The sequence below is a fragment of the Thunnus maccoyii genome, chromosome 8 (genome assembly GCF_910596095.1).
Source record: "Thunnus maccoyii chromosome 8, fThuMac1.1, whole genome shotgun sequence".
Lineage (NCBI taxonomy): Eukaryota > Metazoa > Chordata > Actinopteri > Scombriformes > Scombridae > Thunnus > Thunnus maccoyii.
Window position 1 is genome coordinate 23,426,129 of NC_056540.1, and position 13,696 is coordinate 23,439,824.

The 13,696-nt window shown below is 36.9% G+C and overlaps 1 protein-coding gene across 1 annotated transcript; it reads right to left on the bottom strand.

Annotated features, from left to right (window-relative positions):
- Positions 1 to 1,846: 1,846 nt before the first annotated feature.
- Positions 1,847 to 10,665, bottom strand: smyd5 (SMYD family member 5). The gene is made up of 13 exons (XM_042418820.1): positions 10,538 to 10,665; positions 9,017 to 9,125; positions 8,657 to 8,796; positions 7,092 to 7,213; positions 6,597 to 6,666; positions 4,516 to 4,620; positions 4,207 to 4,269; positions 3,769 to 3,839; positions 3,531 to 3,637; positions 3,259 to 3,315; positions 3,037 to 3,131; positions 2,510 to 2,580; positions 1,847 to 2,097 (listed from the first exon to the last, which is right to left on the bottom strand). The coding sequence occupies exons 1-13, from the start codon at positions 10,628 to 10,630 to the stop codon at positions 1,947 to 1,949; spliced, it is 1,254 nt and encodes a 417-aa protein (XP_042274754.1). The 5' UTR covers positions 10,631 to 10,665; the 3' UTR covers positions 1,847 to 1,946.
- Positions 10,666 to 13,696: the final 3,031 nt, after the last annotated feature.

A 13,696-nucleotide genomic window follows, 5' to 3' on the forward strand; every position in this document is an offset into this window, starting at 1 on the left:
ATGCTTAACTTTGCAAAGACAGGATTGCTGTAGAGCTATCTAAGTGGCAGGCATCGGCAGTAATCCATTAACTAATTAATGATGTGAAATACAATATCTAGTGTAAGTTCTACGTGTGCCATGTTATAAGTGCATAGAATAAAGGGCTGTTTGGGGAGTAAAAGCCATAAAAAAAAAGCAATGATTGGTGACCCAAACCACCCTAAGGAAGACAATTTGACTATAGGTTAATATGCAATGACTGAACAAATATTTTACCAGTACAATCTTCTGTAGCAAAGGCAGGAGGTAAACCAGATAAATGACTCAACAGACATCCAATTTCAATGGTTTATGCCAGAGTAGTAAAAATGACAACTTCTAGGATCCTGTTTGCTGCTGTTATATTTAAATTATACTTGTGTATCTTACAAAGCCGTGTTGTGCCGCTGCGCTGAATGTCAACTGAGAATTCTGAGATTACTCATTCGATAGTTCCAATCTTTGTCGAGTAACTGAAAATATTGGGATTTGTGATTACAGTCATTCTTGTAATATTGATTCATGTGTGGGCAGCAGCAATTTCACTCATGTGGAACCGCGGTTGAAATACAGTTCTCAACAAAGGGCAAACAGTTACTGACAAAGCAATTTTCCACTCAAGGTCTCCATAATACATTAAGTAAGGTTTAACTTAACTCCATATATCATGGTATGAAAACCAAACAATATTTCAGTGGCTGGATGCCTCCCATATGACAGGACTATAATTACAACAGAATATAAATAAGAGGCCTCTTCAATACAGTATGCTTAGTGTTGAAAGAAACTTCTAATAAGTGGAGAACACATCTGAATACCAACTGTTCTTTGTTTAATCACTACTGCTTTACTTTAAAGTTGTCAGGAACAAACAAAAAATATGTTCTTATGAGTTGTATTATTGTATTGTATAGACACAGTGCAGTCAGAATTAAGACAGTTTTGTTTTGGCTCTGTTCTCCTGCACATTGAATTTAAAATGAAACCGTAACTATGGAGACAAAGTGCTGACTTTCAGCATTAATTCGAGGGTATATCTGATGAACTATGTAGAAATTTTAATCCTCTTTCTACAGTCCTCTAATGATAAAAATGCCTATTATTTAACTATATGCCCAATATGGGTGTAAATACCCTCAAATATGCTTAAAGACTATTTTTGTATACCTTTTAAGTTGATATGGTGAACGTGCTAACGTGCAAACATGTGCTTATTTACAAGTCCAGCAGACACAGAGCAACACTGGCATTTATTTCATTCATGTTTGTTTCAACCTGATGAATGAAAATCAAAAAAAATCCTCCTTCACCTACTCCTGAGTGAAATATCTGGCTCTTTGGCTGCTAAATGCTTCACTATGTTCACCAGCTAGTCACTAACTTTGTCTGTCTGCAGTTTAGTGCTGTACTTTTTTTTATTTTATTTATTTTTTTAGAGCTTGTTCCCTGAAAATAGCTGCCTGCTGCAACTGGAATCAACACTGATGAAAGCAATGAGATTGAACTAACACAATGAGCTGAAAGACACTATAAAGCTCTATATAGCTGCGGGGAATTGCAGGTAAAAGTCAGCACTTTAAACATAATCACACTCGTTTTCATGTAAAATCCAGTGTGCTGGAGTAAAGCTGAAACAACAAAAAACATCACTGTCCCAATATTTTTGCACTATACGCTTTAAACACAGACACCACATTTAAGGAAACACTTTCCGTGGCTGATCCCTGGCACTGTCTAAAAAACAAAAAACAGAAAAAGTGAAATGTTTTGGTAATAAGACATTTTTCTACATGACTAACGTGAACAATTCTGTATGATATGCAGATCATGATTTGGTTTGGTCTTTATTCTTCTGGGCTTCATGTTCGCTTTAGCATGGTGGCAGAAATGAGGAACAGCAGAGAACAATATGGGCAAGTCTTTCATCAGACATCTGTCATCTCATCTTCCATCTCATCCCCCTCTGTTTCACCTTCTGCCTCGCCTTCTTCTTCCTCTTCTTCCTCTGATGTCACATCCAGCTCATCCATCTGGGAGACGCACTTTGGACACGAGCAGACAAACAGGTAGTTCTCCCTGGGAAGAAAATGTTCCGCCAGTCACTAACGGGAGCAGAATTAATCAAAAGCAGAAAATCTGGTGCCGTGTGAGGGCAAATGTTTAATACAGCACTGTAATTAATACTTGTGGTGTAATTAATACTTTCAATCAGCTAGTGTGATATGGGGGGCCTACGCAGGATCACACCACCAATCTGGAGTGCCACTGCACCTTCTGCAAACTACCCCCCTACCCAGTGTTGGGGGTGTAATTCAAAGATGGATAGAAATCATGTTGATCAATGAGCAGCACAAACCCAGGAGTAGCCATCAGACCCCAAACATCTCTGCCTCCAGACTGCCTGGAAGGCTTTTTATTGATCCAGATGGAATTTGTAACAGTATGACCCTCATTCAAGTGATTCATCTGAGGGATTTCAGCTGTTTACCTCAGAATTTTGTGTCTGCTATGACGGCTTCGGTCCCGCTGACAGCAGTCCAAATAACTGATGCAGATCTCCTGAAAATTGAAGAAAACAAACAGTTGAACTGGCTGAAGAACCCCAACATCAATAACAAAGTTCCTGAGCCTAAACGTCCTCATGACATTTTAGTCCCACAGACATGTTATTGGTATATTTCAAACAGTAGGAATAAGTCAGGTGTTTCTAGTTGTTGCCTCATGCAGGACGTTGCTGTGTCCTTCCGTCTCTCTACTGGTGAAATGTTACACAAAGCGCTCCTGTCTTAGCCGGCATTCAAAGGAGAGCTTTGCTGTGAAAGGCTGCTGTGACATTACTGTGCCGCGCAGATGCAAGGCTTCTCAATCTTTCTGACAGCTTGACAAACCCACTCCAATCCTCAAAGTCTCAGCCTTCTAATACCGTCTGACAAGGGAGCACACAAAGCTAGAGAGTGATGTCCCATCTATACCAGGCCAGAATTTATCACTCCAAACCCAGGCGTGTCAACTGACCTCTCCTGGCTTGATGTCACTAAGGGCACTGAGGTGAAGCAGGAAATTGTTGTCGGGGAAGGACGCCTCTGCGTTGGGTATGCAGCTGTGGTTACCTGCAGGGGTTAAAGAGGCAATAAGGCAAAAACAAAAGGGGGGTCATCAGACAGCCTGTTGAAGAGAGTAACAGTGTCTTTGAACTGAAGTGACAGCGCTCATAACATGAACATCATCTGCACTTACATGAGCTTTGAAGCAGAAAAAGTCCAGAACCCTCACAGTTCAGAAAGTCTCCCGTTTCTACGGAGAGAAAAGAGAAATCATGCACATGTCTGAGCTTTGTTGACATCTGCACACAGGCTAAAAAAAATAATTCCAGCAATGTCATCGGGTCAAATGTGCAACATAATAATACAATAAACACTCATTCCTAAAATATGACCATTGCAAATCAGCTCAGTTGAATACAAAAATAATTTACTCAAAATACTGCAAGACTGAGATAAAACTGTGACCTTTCTCGATGTCCTTGTACAGCTGGTCAATAAAGGAGTCCAACTGCTCCCTCTGCTGGGCGGGAAGCTCAAATGCGTCGCAGGCATGAACCCACTGACTTAAGGAACTGAAATTGAATAGAAAAACAGAGCACAAAAAGAGAGAGTACATCATGATCCAGATGGAGATGCAGAATAAGAGCAGAGTAAGATCTGTTACTTAAAATCTGAAGCGAAGAACAGGAGATGTGAGTGTCACCTGGTGCCGATGCCTTGCCCGTTGGTTCCCACGAGAGCGAACAGAGAGCGGAAACCCTCAGGAACAAACCACTGCAATGCAATCATACCTAATATATTAATCATGTATGCCTTATTTGATTATCAATTGCCAATTCATTGACTAATCAACCTTTACCTCTACAAAAAGGGTTTCCTACATAATGATGATGATGCAGAAAATGTTTTTAGCAGAAATACCATCAGCATGACACAAGGAACCCTTCAGATGACATTTATGTAAAAAAAATAAATAAATAAATTTAAAAGTAGGTCAACATTTAAAAATCAGAGAACTGTCATTTTGCATCTCTGAGCTGCTGTAATTAGCTGCCCTGAGCAACAACCCCTGAGACATTATTGGCAGCTTTTTTGTGCTGCACAAAGAAACATAGAGAAGTCACATTTGAGCCCTACTTACCCGACTCAGATGTTCATCATAAAGTGCTGTTTTAAAAAGGCTGTGTAGCAAGGCCAGCTGCCCCTACAGAAACAACGTTGAATAAATACATTCCACATCACAGAAAACATACATCATAAGCACAGGTGGCCTCAGTGGGAATTGAACCTGCATCAGGGGGGAGTAACAGTCATGCTTTGCTCACTAGGCTGTAAAGAACGACGATTACCATAAGACCATGATATTGTCTTTGAGCAGCCAGACTTTATACATTTTGCACCTGAACTATTTCCTTTTTCCAGCAAAATAAATGAAACTATGGTAACTTACTCTGAACTTCTCCCCCAGGAGCTTATGGGCGATCTCCTCTTCCTCGTTAGCAGTCCGGTTGCAGAAGTGTGAAAACAGCTTCTGCCAGTGTGCTTTGTCTTTAGCCTGCACAACAAACATTGAGTCACTTAGTTATTAAATTGTATTTTATTGTTAGTATTCAAGATTCCTTTGTTACATGTGGCTCATTTTTCAAATTCTTCTTTTAAAAGGATAATAGAGGGTTTTTTAATTTTTTTTTTAAGAAAAGGTCACCTGTTAAATTGGTGTGAATTAAATTACTGGCAGTGTCAGCACATGAGTGGATGGAGATTCAGGATTTCTTAGGAAGCCATTTGTTAAAAATCTTTCTCCAGGAGGGCTGGGCGATAAAACGATCTCGATACGGAATCACAATAAAATTTATGTCGATAACGATGATAGACTTTGGACATTTTTTTACTCAATATGGATAGATCTAACAGTGTATCACACAGAAGACATAAAGGCGACAACAGCCAGTCAGTGTGCAGTTTTTGGCCTGCACGTCAAAGTACATGCTCATTTCCTACCGCAGCCGACGAGGCTATGCTAGTGCTATCGTTAGCAGGGCTGCAACTATCTGGAGTGCCCTCCATGTCTAAAATAATATTAGCTGAAAAAAGCTGCTCTAACACACGGACATGTCTCTCTGGTAGAGACATTCTGTCTGCAACTGTGGAACAGTCATCACATGCCATCGTTTTAATGAAGCTGCTTTGACTAAGAATGCATAAAGCTAACAGCTAAGCTAGGCTAAGCTCAAAGCTAAGTAAACAGAGCGGCAACGAAAGGCTGCTGACTAACACTAGTGTCGTTTCATAGAGAAAACTAGCCAATCCAATGATATGTGAACTAAGCACAGAAAAAAATATAGACGTAAGATAAATGAAGAGGTTACAACAAAATATATACAGTATATATATATATATAGAAGATGTAGCATAATGACTTGATAACAATTTTGCACTTTTTACCTAGATTTCTAATTCTAAAACAATTGAGAGATGTAAAACCAGAACATAATTAATATCTTTTAAATTTAATTGATCTTACAATTGAGTGTATGAGTGTGTCAGGGCCTTTGTGATCCACCTCTACAAACATTTGACATGTTTCCTGCCAAAGAAATTTGATGCGATAGTAACCACAGCTTTTAGTTTTATTTACATTATTTTAATAAGTTACAAGGTCAGCTAACTTCGATTGTTTTGTTACAGCAGATAAAGGATGTTTGCAAAGTTAAGTGTTTACATTTAGAAGTTATTGAATATATTCACAAAATATTACAAAATACGTTCTAAACCAAACCATGTTTGCACAGTTACATGTTTACATTATGTTATTCTATTTTTTATGTTAATTAAGTATTCTAAAGTTTCACTAATGAACCATCTGGTTTCTTCAGCCTTCAGTCATTATCAGGATACTCTTCAAACTGGCAGCATTATCAAATTATATAATATGGAAAAAATTATCATGATCATATTTTTTGCCATCACCCAGCCCTAGTTTCCAGAATGAATCCCAGCTTCTGTTACCTTGAAAATTGCCTCAGCTCCATCTAGCACGGTATACATCATCCCTAATTTGTTCCCCTTTATTCTAGATTCACTGCGCCACGTTTAAGATTTGAAAATCAATACGTGTGTGACACTATGCTTCATTTACTATAAGTTGGGTGACATCCACAAGAGGAAAATGTTAAAAAAAAGTCCTCTCACCAGCTTGTCTCCTGTCAAAAACTATTCACACATTCAGCTGTCTTATTTAGGGTATCTGTGTTATTTGGGGCGCAGTCAATTTAAAGCAAGGTTTAACACCATTAAATGCAATAAAAATAAATAAAAATGGGCAACAAAAATCTAATTACATGCATGTTTTGTCTTTTTATGGCAAGATGTTTGAGTTGTGTTTTTTAATATTTTTATAAATAAATTAATATAAATAAATAAATATAAATTCTTTATATTTTGCAAGATAGTTACACACAACAACATAAAAAGAACTTCAAATAATTTATACCTGAATACTTTAGGTGCTTTAAGTTAGAGGAGACTCACCTGTTTGACAATGGCTACCATTCTGGCCATGAGCATAATGCTGGAGGTCTCTGGGGGATAATGCATACTCCTGAAGAGAAGGCAAAAGATCTTCATCAAGGTGAATGAATATTTAAGAAAGAAATCAGTGCACTCAGGTGGGTTTTGCAATGAAAAATAAAAAAAATGAAATATATATGAAATTGGCAACGATTAATATTTATTTCTTGCAGTGTACTTTTCTTTCTTTTTTTCTTTCTTTTTTTTTTTTTTTATTGGATGACTCCTCTTTGTGGATGTACATGATGCCATGATTTATAATTTTTATGTATGTTTGCCAAACTGTGAATAGTTTTTAAAAAAAAAGGGGAAAAAAAATGTTTTTCTTGTTGGTTTTGGTTTTAAATTTCTGATAAGGCTGAGCTATGTAAATGAACAGAATTATAAATTATAAATAAACTCTTTGTTCAAAAAAATAATAATAATAATAAAATAAAAAATAAAATCCTCTCTTACCTCCATGCATCTTTAAGCTTGTTGATGGGGTGGTCTGGATCTTCCTGGGATGGACCCAGACACAAAACCCGATGGTACTGGTCTGCTGCTGCCTGCCGACACTCGCTGCTGCAGTACATCACCTGCAGGAGGAGACGGGTTTATAAAACACTGCAAATAACAAAAAATAAATGCAAATCATCTCAAGAATTGGATGTAAACCTTTACTAAACATGTATTCAGCCATGGTTCTCTATATAGTTGCTTTAGTGTCCTTAATCACTAACTGGAAAGTACAGCCAACAACTACTGTGTGAGGATGCTGTAACCAGAAAATTAGTTATATGGTTTAATATTCCCTCAAAAAGGGTTAATCAGATTTGTAGCTAGGGGTGATTATTTCATATCTGCTCAGCTACATAAAGCAAATCACAAATGAATTATTCCTAACAGATTTTTGTAAGATTGGGCATTTGAAGAAAAAAAACTCCAGGGAGGAAAAAGTCTCAGTACATATCACAGTTTTATATTCATTATCTTTACTGTTACGATAACAAGGCTTCTTTCCCCCCATTAATGACACTAAGTAACCTTTTTCTTTGTTCATATCAGGAAAGTCTGAATAATTTCCTCAAAAAGAGAACAACAATCACAAGAATATACTGTGTTTTCTGAACCCATTAGAGAATAAAGAGTTGATTTGATATATCTTTATCTATTTTTAACAATGAAACTGATGGAGCTTCATACAGGACAGGTTACATCCAGAGGAATGATGTACTTTGTGTGTTTGCAGATACCGATAGAGCTGCAACGATTAGTTGATTGAAAGAATATTAATCTGCAACTATTTTGATAAATCTATTCATCTTTAAAGTCTATTTCAAGCAAAAATGCCAAACATTTTATGATTCCAGCTTCTCAAAAGCAAGAATTTGATGCTTTTCCTTGTGTTACATTATAGTATGTTGAATATCTTTGGGTTTGGGACCGTTGGGCGGACAAATTGAGACACCAGCTCGGGCTTCACAAAATGGTGATGAGCATTTTTCACTAGTTTCTGATATTTTATAGGCCAAACGATTATTTGACTATTGGAGAACGCAATTGGCAGATTAATCAATAATTAAAATAATCACCAGTCGCAGCGCAAACACTGAATTAAATGTTATTTGCTTTAGTGTTGAAACTCGGCCTGTTTGCCACTGTAAATACACAATACTGTAAATACACAGTCAGAAACCACCAAGTGTAAACTACTGTCTTTGTTTTTCATGTTGGTTAATATAAAAAATAGACAGATTGATTGGTATATTGATCCATAGCACCAATATTGGCCTCTAAAAAACGATCAGCTAGTCACGCCGTCCACCGCAGATACAGTGTAGGTTCCTCCCTGACCACAGCCGGTTTAAAATCAATAGGTTTTGTGTCTTACAGTATATTGATCCTTTTTATAAAGGTTTTCTTCAAGGAAAAAAAAATACAACTTCAAAGTTTTAGGGAATTGAAAAAGGTAGAAAAATAAGTGTAGACCTTCATCTGTAAAAGAGGAAAGAGGGGTCTGGAGCCGAGAGCGGACCCACCTGACAATGAGGGCAGGCCTGGTGCAGCTCCGGTCGAACACAGCAGAGCTCAGGGTAAGGAAGGCTGAGTCCAGGGATGCCGCTGAGCCTCCTTGCATTCTCCTCAGCTGTCTCCAGAGCACGTAAGCAGTACTCACACGCTGTTAAAAAAATAAAATAAATTAATAAATAAAAAGTACGGTGAAGGACAGAACTGAGAGAATTGTTGATTAAAAGATATTAAAGTTTAATTCCAGAGCAAACTTCTACAGACTATTGGTAATGTATTATCTCAGTCCTAACCAGCACTTTCACTTCACTAAAATGTGTGTTTTTTTTATATAAATACAGATAACATATGGCAGCGTGGAGGCGTCTCACCTTTATATTTGTACAAAGCATTCCACAGGAACTGAGCAGAGACCAGAGGGCGTTCAATGAAAATGGTTTCTCCCTTCTTGATGCTTCTTTTAGCGAACAGACCCTTGCCCTTAAACAGGAATGACAAACCATCGCTGTTACACACTGTCTGACAAAAACAGCAGCCTCAGCTTCTTTTAAACTCAATTACAGCAGAATCTATACACGACTAGGTAATTAGTCTATTGTAGAATAACAAAAGGAGATGAAAGAGTTTTTAAAAATGTCTCATCTGTTATTTAAAGCCCCCTTCCAGTCAAAAATGTGTTTTTTTTTCTTGTTCAGGTGGAAGTTTGAGCTTCACTGTGCAGAGTTTGACACTAGAAGGCTGTTTTCACATTCAAGTTTCTCTGTGCTCACCTTAAATCTGAGTTTAAAGCGTGAACCTACGGGCATGATTTGTGACATCACAACTAGTCTGGAGCCAATCGTGGTCCAGTATGCAATTTACACAAGTGTGATGTGAAATGAAACATATTTTCATATTTCAATTTCTGGAGTTTTCAATGAGGGAGGAGCAGTAGATGTCATTTTAAAGGATTTTTAACAACCTGGAGATTTTCTGGTAACAAAACATGTCAGACACAATTTATTATTTCAAGCAGATAAATGGTTTTAAAACATGTCTGTTGGGATCTTTAATCTATACACTGTGAAAGAAGCGTAGCACAGTTAGAAATGTATTAAGAGATCATCTGTAAGTGCAAGAAAAACAACTTTTCACATCAGCTTTAATTTCTCAATCGTTGTCTTTCAGTCCATTAGAACCAGACAGTAGAAACTTTTCTCTTTTAGTGTAACTGTGTTTGTTTAAAGCTTTTCTCTCTCAGTCTTTAGCTTTGATATAAATAAACTATAAATAACATGATTTTAAAGTGTACCTTTATTTCAATGCATATTACACAGATATTAGTGGTTTGTACTGACATGAAAATACCTTCTTTTCTTCTGAATATTGTCCAACATAAAACTCTTAGTTTAAATATAAATAAAACAGCGAGCTGCATCTAATTATTAACACTTGGAGGACAGCTGGTTCCTTTAATACATCTGAAATCCCTTTATTAGTAATAACAGGGTATAGGCAGGAGAATAAACAACATATGGAATCAGATTTAGCTGCTTAGCACTTAAACATTCACTTATTTCATGCACAAAAGCCTTTAATAGGTTTTATGGTGTAAAATAAGGGATGCAGTTCCTTCTTCCCTCAGTTTTCTCTGCACAGTTTTGATTAAAACGACCAAATTAAACCAACAAACGTAAAAGTTTCAGGTCCTTTCGCACAATAAACATATTTATTATTATCCGATGATGTCAGAAAACCTGAAGTTCAAACAATATCCAGTTCCTGCAGCACTTTGTGAGCCCATCAGTCTGCTGAGCTGCAGCGGCTGCGGCTCACATGTGACTCAGACATCTTCATTCAGCCGCACGTTTGTCAACAAGCGTTTATTTCTGACAAACTCTGATCCGCCTTACCTTGATATTGTCTATAAATCTGACGTCCACGCAGCTGGCAACTTTGCCGGGGTCCACGCAGAGGGAGAACATGTCATCCAGGGGAGCAGCCATGTTTTTCAGACGACCTTTCCCCTTTCAACCCTGACACTGACGCTTTATCCCCGGGAGACGCAGCGGCGACCTCTAGCGGCGGACATGAGACAATCACTGACAAGATATCCCTTCAAATACCAATAATTACTTCATGATTTACCCCTGGACACATTGATGCAGTGGTTCTCAAACTTTTTCACGTCATGGACCCCTAAACTGACATAAATTAGACCATCTGACCCCCATCTGATAAGATTTTTGCTTTTAGATGTTTTATTACAGAAAGTGTATGAAACCCATGACCAAAACATTCTGTCATTTTATTACTTATGGCTGGATTTATAGTGAAAATAAATGATTCCCCTTTTTGGTGGGGACCCCCTGGAACCCCCTCAAGGATTCCTGTGGGTCCCCGGACCTCACTTTGAGAACCACTGCATTAAGGGTTTAGTTTGGGAGCCAGAGATCCCTTAATTTGTCCATTCATTTGAAACAGCAAAACCCAAACCCCTTAAAACACGTCTATTTATTAATTAGGCACAATTAAGGCGTACATAATCCCTTAATTATCACTTTAATGAGGTATTAAGAGGTTCTTAAAACACAGACAAAACACATTAAACTGAAAACCTCTTAATTATCAATTAATTATGTTTTTTTACCCCTTAAAAAACCTTTTAAATGGACGAAAACTCATGAAAACCACCCCAGAATTTCCCCCTTAATTAGAAAATTAAGGCATTTTAAGGTATAAATTTAAGGTGTAATTTTCATGGTTTTTGCACCATTTAAAGAGATTTTAACCCCTTAAACAGTGAAAATACCCATTTAAATGCCTTCTTGCCATGAATCGGCTACAAACGGTCCAAAATGCGGCTGCAAGACTGCTAACCAAGTCCAGCAGGATGACTCACATCACTCCTATTTTAAAATATTTGCACTGGTTGCCCATTTGTTTTAGGATTGAATTTTAAGGTTCTTACTATTACATATAGAGCCCTGCATGGACAGGCTCCAGAGTACATCATGGAACTTATCCATCCCTACGTCACCAGTAGGTCACTCAGGTCTTCCAACCAGGACCTACTGGCTGTCCCTCGCTCACAGCTGAAAACCAAAGGTGATCGTGCCTTTGCATTTGTGGCTCCAACCCTATAAAACTCTCTCCCTGTACAAACACGGTCAGCGGACTCTGTTGAAGCTTTTAAAAAACTATTGACCCATCTTTTTAAATTGGCTTTTGTGTCTTCTTGAGTTGTTTGTTTGATTGTGATTGTGATTTTTGTTTTTTTATTTTATTTTATTTTATTCTAACTTGTGGTACATGTTTTTACACCATGTATGTTTTATGGTCTTATTTTCAACTCTTGTTCCTGTGAAGCACTTTGTGAAGGTGCTATACTAAATAAATAAATAAAACTTAATGTATTTTAATTCATTACTTTATGGTTAAATCAATGTATTTTTAATGTATAAAATTAAGGGATTCTGTTTATTGTCTCAGGTGTATAAGAAAATAAAGTTATTAAAAACAAGGTAGTTAACCCCATATTATAACACACTGTCAGCACTCTGTTTATAGAGAAAGCAATGTCACCTTTAGACCTTAATGCAACATTTAGACTAAGTGGCCTAGTAGAACTTTTGATGATTTAAAATACAGCCCTCATAGCTGACTGAAATACTGTATATTATCATTTTCAATATGTTTGATAAATAGTTCTTTAAAATAGGTGTTTTTCAGTCACAGAAATCAAGACAAATAAGAGAACCATCATTATATTTAACTTTTTCCATCAGTGGACACAGATCTACTAATACAGTTCAGTGCAATACTGGAAAAAAAACTTAAGATAATGTTTATATCAATAAAAGTAATGCAAAAATGTAATATACATTAAAATGAGTGAACCCCCATGAGAAAGCTACCTGAGCCCAAGTCTAACAGAAAAATAAAAACAAGTTAAACCATTATAACCCTCAGTGAAAGCCCAATGGCAGCTAAAAAAAGCATCTTCTAGTAGCAGCAAACAGCTGAAGTCAAATATACTGAGAGCTTAAAAACATTAAAATGTTTGGAAATAAATTCATCATAAAACAAAGAAAATGGAGAAAGAGTATTTATTATATATTTTCAAATAATATATAATAATAGACAATTGTTTTACATTATTTGATTAGCAAACATTTCATAAATCTTTAGTATCAGTAGAGTTATACAGTACAAAGAATTAAAAACACTACTTCATCATTAGTAGAATAATATTGTGCAAAATAAGTAATTCATTAGAATTACAACAATGGTTTAACAAACAGTCAGAACTGGAGTAAAATGTCCTTCCAACCAGTAAAGAAGGAAAATCAATATATTTGGCTAAGGTAAGAAAAAATACGAAGACAGTAGAACGCTGTACGTTGTTTCACATTATTAGGGTTAAAATACTTGGTGTGTAATCAACTGACATTTACCAATTTTAAAAAGTGTGTAAAGGTAATATACATCTACAGTACAGTCTCCACGTTTTAACCTCAAAACTCATTTGACAAGTATAGTTGTTACATTTTCCCATGTATGTCAGTCCCTCATCAGTGTTTTTCTCATTATATAGAATATATCAGCACTGCAGCCTGGTCACAGTAGAGTTTCCCTGCCCTGTGCAATCACATGATAGGTAGACATGGTCCCGGCAGATTTCTAAGACTAATATATTGGTATTTATTGCAGTGTTTCCCACAGGTCAAAGATATACTTGAGAGGAAGCTTTATCTCAAAGCTCCTTCTGACAAGCCGTTTCTTTCACAATAAGACAACAGGCTAGAATCCGACCCATAAATCAAACACACATGTATAGCCAATATTAGATTATTGCAGATATACTGAGTATACATGACGGCCAATGAGTAACAACAGACCTTTGGGCAGGTCTGATGATGCAAAGGATAGAATTAAAGCAGCTATAAACAATATTCTTAAATTAACATTGTATCACATGAGTATTCGTATATGTTTTCTCACAGACGATCATCACCAAACGCGGCAGTTGCCATCAGCTCTTATGAGCTTTACAGAATCTTTCAGCTCAC

Coding starts and splice junctions, on each gene's coding strand:
- smyd5 (XM_042418820.1), bottom strand. CDS start 10,630: ATGGCTGCTCCCCTGGATGACATGTTCTCCCTCTGCGTGGACCCCGGC. Junction 6,667..7,091: donor AAGCTTAAAGATGCATGGAG/GTAAGAGAGGAT, acceptor CCTTCTCTTCAG/GAGTATGCATTATCCCCCAG. Junction 3,638..3,768: donor GGGCAAGGCATCGGCACCAG/GTGACACTCACA, acceptor ATTCAATTTCAG/TTCCTTAAGTCAGTGGGTTC.